This window comes from Stegastes partitus, unplaced genomic scaffold (assembly GCF_000690725.1).
Source record: "Stegastes partitus isolate 25-593 unplaced genomic scaffold, Stegastes_partitus-1.0.2 Scaffold2654, whole genome shotgun sequence".
NCBI classification, from domain to species: domain Eukaryota; kingdom Metazoa; phylum Chordata; class Actinopteri; family Pomacentridae; genus Stegastes; species Stegastes partitus.
In genome coordinates this window covers 26079-32607 of record NW_007580385.1, presented here as the reverse complement: position 1 = coordinate 32607, position 6529 = coordinate 26079, and the positions used below count along the sequence as shown (strand labels likewise).

Below are 6529 nucleotides of genomic sequence, written 5' to 3'. Positions count from 1 at the left end.
GGGGGGCTGGAGTCTATCCCAGCTGACTCAGGGTGAAGGCAGGAGACACCCTGGACAGGTCACCAGTCTATCACAGGGCTACACTTAGAGACAGATGTTGAACTGTTGTTATGAATGCTCTTAGTTGACCCAGTGACCTACTTTTGGGGTGTGGGCGGGGCTACACACCGGTGCGCAATTCACAATAAATGGCTGCTGCTTATTCAGAAAAACTTGTTGCACGCCCGGCCAAATGCAATGACTGTTTGTTGAGTTTTTCTTCCATTTTTACCGGCATCTCAAAATCTTACTACGAGGCATGGCTGCACCAACAACAGACAACCAAGCACACTCACATTCACACCTATGGACAATTTAGAATCACCAGTTAACCTCAACATGTTTTTGGACTGTGTGGGAGGAAGCTGGAGAACGCAGAGAGAACCCATGCTGCACGGGGAGAACATGCAAACTCCACGCAGAAAGATCCTGGGTGCCCCCACCGGGACGCGAACCGGCAACCTTCTTGCTGCGAGGCAAGTACCGACCACATCGGTATCGGCCAATATTAGTGTTTTTTCCGATATATTGGTATTGGTCTGACAAACAAATTTAGCCGATGTGAAAAACCGATGATTTTCTCACAATAGCGCCTTAATCTCTATGTTTGATATTGCTGCTATTTCACAGATGTTTTTACTTAAATGTTCCTGGACTTGAACGTTACATATGTTAAAATATGTTTTAATATGTTTTACTTTTGCTACGTAATAAAGACGATTATGGGGTTTAATTTGGTATGTGCTTCTTTTGAATAGTTTTCACAGTACTTACTTATACTCATGTTTCGGTGTGAACAAAAACTGAATATCAACATCGGTGATATCGGTTATCGGCGACGTCAGAAATCTTAATATCAGTTATCGGTATCGGCCAGAAATTTTAATATCGTGCATCACTATTTTATTCTTTGACCAGATCAAATAGCAAAGAGAAATAAAAAATGCACATCAAACAAGAGCTCGGGTCTGAAGAGATGAGACACATATTGTGAAATTATCTCAAGTTGGTTTAACTTAGAAACAGAACTTCTGCCGTCTTGTGTTTACTAAACTTATTCCAGCGTCAACGTTTAAGTTTTGAAATGTAAAACNGACACCCTGGACAGGTCACCAGTCTATCACAGGGCTACACTTAGAGACAGATGTTGAACTGTTGTTATGAATGCTCTTAACTGACCCAGTGACCTACTTTTGGGGTGTGGGCGGGGCTACACACCGGTGCGCAATTCACAATAAATGGCTGCTGCTCATTCAGAACAACTTGTTGCATGCAGGCCAAACGCAATGACTGTTTTTTGAGTTTTTCTTCCGTTTTTACCGGTATCTCAAAATCTTACTCCGAGGCATGACTGCACCAACAACAGACAACCAAGCACACTCACATTCACACCTACGGACAATTTAGAACCACCAACTAACCTCAACATGTTTTTGGACCTTGTGGGATGAAGCTGGAGAACGCAGAGAGAACCCACACTGCACAGGGAGAACATGCAAACTCCACGCAGAAAGGGTGCCCCCACTGGGATGCAAACCGGCGACCTTCAAGCTGCGAGGCAACAGTGCTACCAACTGTGTCACCTTGCAGCCCTATTTTTCATATATTTTTTAAAATCTATTTTTATTTTCTGTATATTTGTAATTGTATGGATGCACGATAAATCGGCGACCACATCGGTATCGGCCGATATTAGTGTTTTTTTCGATATATCGGTATCGGTCTGACAAACAAATTTCGCCGACGTGAAAAACCGATGATTGTCTCACATTAGCGCCTTCGTCTCTATGTTTGATATTGCTGCTATTTCACAGATGTTTTCACTTAAATGTTCCTGACTTGAACAATAAATATGTTAAAATATGTTTAAATATGTTTTACTTTTGCAATACTTTATTATTACTTTCGTAATAAAGAAGACTATGTGGTCTAGTTTGATATGGGCTTCTTTTGAATAGTTTTCATGTTCTCACAGTGCTTTCTTATAGTCATTTTTCTGTGTGAACAATAATTGAATATCGACATCGGTAATATCGGTTATCAGCGATGTCGGAAATCTTAATATCAGATATCGGTATCGGCCAGAAATTTTAACATCGTGCATCACTATTTTATTCTTTGATCAGATCAAATAGCAAAGAGAAAAAATGCATTTCAAACAAAAGCTCGGGTCTGAAGAGATAAGATACATATTGTGAAATTATCACAAGTTGGTTTAACTTAGAAACAGAACTTCCTCTGCCGTCTTGTGTTTACTGAACTTATTCCAGCGTCGACGTTTAAGTTTTGAAATGTAAAACTAGTTGATTTAACAAGTTCAGTCAGCTTAAGAAATTAAACGAATCAACTTGCTTTCCTTTTGCATTTGTTAAATTTAAGGTCTTTATTTGAACTATCAGCTGCAAGTGTTTTATACCAACATTTTGTATCCAAGACAACAAGCGTGACTGTGTCCAGCTACTCCGTTTTAACATAAATGTACAGGGGGACTGACTTTATTACTAACCTTTCTCACTGTTTGAGCTGTTCTCATTATTATGTGAACTTTAAACTCTTTGGACTAGAAGAGACGGTGCACGGGAAGTTTTAATTCTCAAACAGAACATGATTGGAAGTCTGCTGTCGTTCTGGTTCTTTACAAACTTTAATACGTTGATCAAACTCTCAGCTGTAGATTAATTCACCTCATAATTTAAAGTCAAAACACCTCAAGTTGGACAACTAATGTTAAGAAGTTTTAAAGATGAGCTGTAAGAAAAGATGAGTTAATTCCTAGAACCTGTTGAAGAATTTGCAGCACATTTTGAACAACGTTTCCTCTTTATTTCCTGTTTGAGAATGAGCAGTTTGACTTGAATAAACTGAAGGAGAAGTGTGATCTCACCTATTCCAGATCTCATTCATTTTACACGTCTCTATTCTGTCTGATACTTTTGCAGGTGTTTTGCTGTTTGACCCTTTCAACCTTTCATGTTAATTGTTCAAGAATCATCTTTCCTCTTTCCCTTATTTATTACCGAAGAGAGACTCACAGCCTTCATTCCAACATTCTAGCCAAAGATACTCATTATCCTCAGAAAAATTACTGACAGGGCCACACAGAGACCACAAACAGCTCATTTCCATAGTGAATTGGTCCAAGCAACTGAAACATTTTCTTGCTCATCATCAGTGTGTGCTCGGTAAAGAAAACAGGCCTCAGACGGTGCAACCTCACCCGCAGGCGCCAACAAATCCCATCACATTAGGTACAAATGTATTCACTGCTGACAGCTGGATTGCACATTATTATATTTTTATTTGAACCTTGTGCTTGCATTTGGAGCACAAAACAAAGTCTCCAGGTGCTTTCTGAACAAGGTCTCCTGCTAAGAGGCACAAACAGAGATGCAAGCAGAGCGTGGAGAGGTGTGTGGAGACGTGTGTGTGGTGTGAAGCCCCACATGCAATCTGTTTCCACTCTTACCTGTGGGAGCGAGAGGATCACACTCATGGTCCAGGCCACGGTCAACATGATTTTGCTTTTCCTCTTGGCCTCGCTGATGCCCAGAGGGTTGAGGATGGCGGACTGTCTGTCCAGGCTGATGACCACGGTGACAAAAGCGCACGAGTACATGGCCACCAGCTTCATGAACATGAGCAGCCTGCAGGCGACGTCCCCGGCCTGCCACTGCACCGTGATGTTCCACACCGCGTCCACGGGCATCACGATGAAAGTCACCAGCAGGTCGGCCACGGTCAGGTTCATGATGAGGATCCGGACGTGCGACTTGCGCTTGCCGCCGTTGCACGCAGCCCACAGCACGACCAGGTTGCACACGGCCGACACCGCGCACAGGGTGAAGGTGATGATGACGCGCACTTTGGCCGCGGTGGAGAAAGTGGGCAGCTGGAGCGCGTCTCCGTCTGCGCTCTTGTTGCACACCGAGGTGAGTTCCTGCTGACAGCTGTCGTTCACTGTTTGATCCGTCAGCTGGTGGAACATCATTAACGTCGGATAACAAGAAAACAATGAGAAAGAAATAAAATCCCAGCTTCACCTAGAATGCGTCTTTCTCCCCCATCTGCATCTCCAACTTCATCTGAGAAAAGAAAACATGATTGTTGGTCCGTTTTCTTGCGCCACAGAACAAGCTGCAACATGTTCTCACACCATTCTAACAGTTCTGCTGGAATTTCTGGCACATGCTGCTTTAATTAACGCGCAATAAATGAGCTGACATCCGCGCATTTATCTGATATTCAGCCGCGCGCAAAGGCATCGGCAGTCATGGCACTTAACCCTGAATCGATAAAAGAAAAATGCACCAAGGTGAGGAAATGAATGTAACAGTGTGATCCAAAGTGGAATCATTTTTTCCAAACTTCTAATCATCATTTCATTTTCTCACGGTTTCTGCTCTTTTTTCTCATTTAAAAAGCACTTCATTGTTCCGAAGGAGAAGAAAGGAGGAATTAAAGCAATTTTTCCCACGCAGAACAAAAGAAGCTTACCTGCAATTAGACACCAGTGAGCGCAAATAGGGATTTCACTGCTTGCTGCAGTCACTGCCGCTGTTGCTTCACTCAGCTTCATTCATCTGCTCTGACGCGCAAAAAATGAGAAGCGACACTATCGGCACAGTTGGTTTGATCCATTCATGAGGCACGGGGGCTCCTCTGCGCTGACAGGTGAAGCACAACAACAACAAAAAATCCCCTTGCAGCTCAAGAATTTATCGTGAAGTCTAATTTCAGGACAAAAAAAAAGAAAAAAGAAAGATGAGATTCTTTGGAGATGTGTAGGGAGGAAAAGGGAGGAGGGTGTCTGGAGAACAGCAATCCTTGTCTTTGCTCTCTCGCTGGAGAAACTTCTCATAAACAGTAATGAAATGGATTTGTTATTTGCTTGGAGCAGTCTCAAGTGGCGCACAGCCACTTATGACATATTGTTTTCTGTTTTGCTTTTCATCTCTTTAGCACGGTCTTTCGGTGAGAGACATTTCCACATGGCACTAGAAACACAAGCTGTAGCACTGACTTCTTTTTTCCTTCTTCTTTGCTGTGTGGGGATTTGTATAGAGGAGAATAGGTGAAAAGCAATTTTCTTAGTGTATTGGGAAGAAAACTCGGTGTTCTTTTGCCATACAGTAACGAATCCATACCCAGACACTGGGCAGACAGACACACACTGAGAGAAAAAGCTTCTGGTTTGCTTTGGAAAAAAACTGTTACAGGGGTCTTTTCAGGTCAGGTAGTTTCCAGACAGGAGGAGGCTTAAATAGGAGAGAGGAATTTAAAATATGAACCAGGAGGCGCCCACTGCTGTCAATATTAAACTCACTGATCATCTAAAGTCAGTGAATCCTCTCAGTGTCACGATTGTATTTTCTGATACATTGCAGTAAAGCCGTGGCTCAGTTTATCATCGTGTTAATATGATGTTTTCCTGCATCAGCATCAACATGCGGCAAATGCACGCAAACCCGATAACTTTAAAGCAATAACCGTCTGCCCCACAGGCCTCACATTCATTATCTGTCAGCTGATGTATGATAATTTGATTTGTTGCATGTTTTTTTTTTCCTCTTGAGAATTTTGCAGGACTACTCAAATGAGAGCTTTGCACAAATCTAAATTCTCTCTGTCACCTGTGTGAATAATGCAGTGGATTTTTTGGCTCCATTTCACCCTCCTGGTTTCTGTCTTTCCTCATCTTTCTGTGTGAAGGACACACGCCTGGGTTTTTTACCTCTGGTGCTTTTGTGTCACCTGTCCTCGTTCCAGGTCGCCACGGTGGATGCTGCTCAGGTCCTCTCTGGTCGGCTGCACCTGAGAGTTGCCACATCACATTTTATTGCGTGTCTGTCCATTATGGATAAAGGGATTACTATTCTGTTGCTCTTAATGAGAGTTTTCCCTTTTTTCCCACCACTATTAAAGGGCTTTTAGTTATCTCAGTCAAGCATATGATATGCATGGCTTGAGTGTGCGGTGGACAGATTGTAAAGCCCCACAATTCAAATTTGTGATTTGTGATATGAGAACATACGGATCAAATTGGCCTAATTTGACATGACTAAATATATTTAAATTTCAGTTGAGCCTCTCAGCTCATTTCTTCTCAAGCAAAGAAATGTCATCCTGACAAGAACCAATTTGTAGAACATTTATAGGACAAGAAAAGTGTGTGTCGCTGTTTCATACAGCCACACTTGATTGCGAGGAGAACGCAGCCACAGAGAGCAGCGTGATAATTGTTTCAATGTGGCAATAATTCACTGTTTTGCACTCACTCAAAATACACTGAACAGAAATATGAATGCAGTATGCAAATGGTCTTCTTTTCTGACGTTGACAAAATGTTTAAAAGCTCATTTCTATTGTTACAAAAGTGTTCAGTTTAGCTAATTGGGCAGAAAAAGACTTTGAGCTGTTCTCAACCATCAAGTTAATCCACAGTCGAGTCACTTATGACTTTAATGGACAATGATCAGGTAATGTGACCAGC

The 6529-nt window shown here is 42.2% G+C and overlaps 1 protein-coding gene across 1 annotated transcript in view; it reads right to left on the bottom strand.

Moving 5' to 3' along the window:
• Nucleotides 1-4089, bottom strand: part of LOC103375534 (gonadotropin-releasing hormone II receptor-like) — a 20674-nt gene extending 16585 nt beyond the window's left edge. The window contains exon 1 of the mRNA XM_008305839.1: nucleotides 3506-4089. Within this exon, the coding sequence (XP_008304061.1) occupies nucleotides 3506-4027 (522 nt within the window). The 5' untranslated portion in view covers nucleotides 4028-4089. The remainder of the gene's footprint in view (nucleotides 1-3505) is intronic.
• Nucleotides 4090-6529: the final 2440 nt, after the last annotated feature.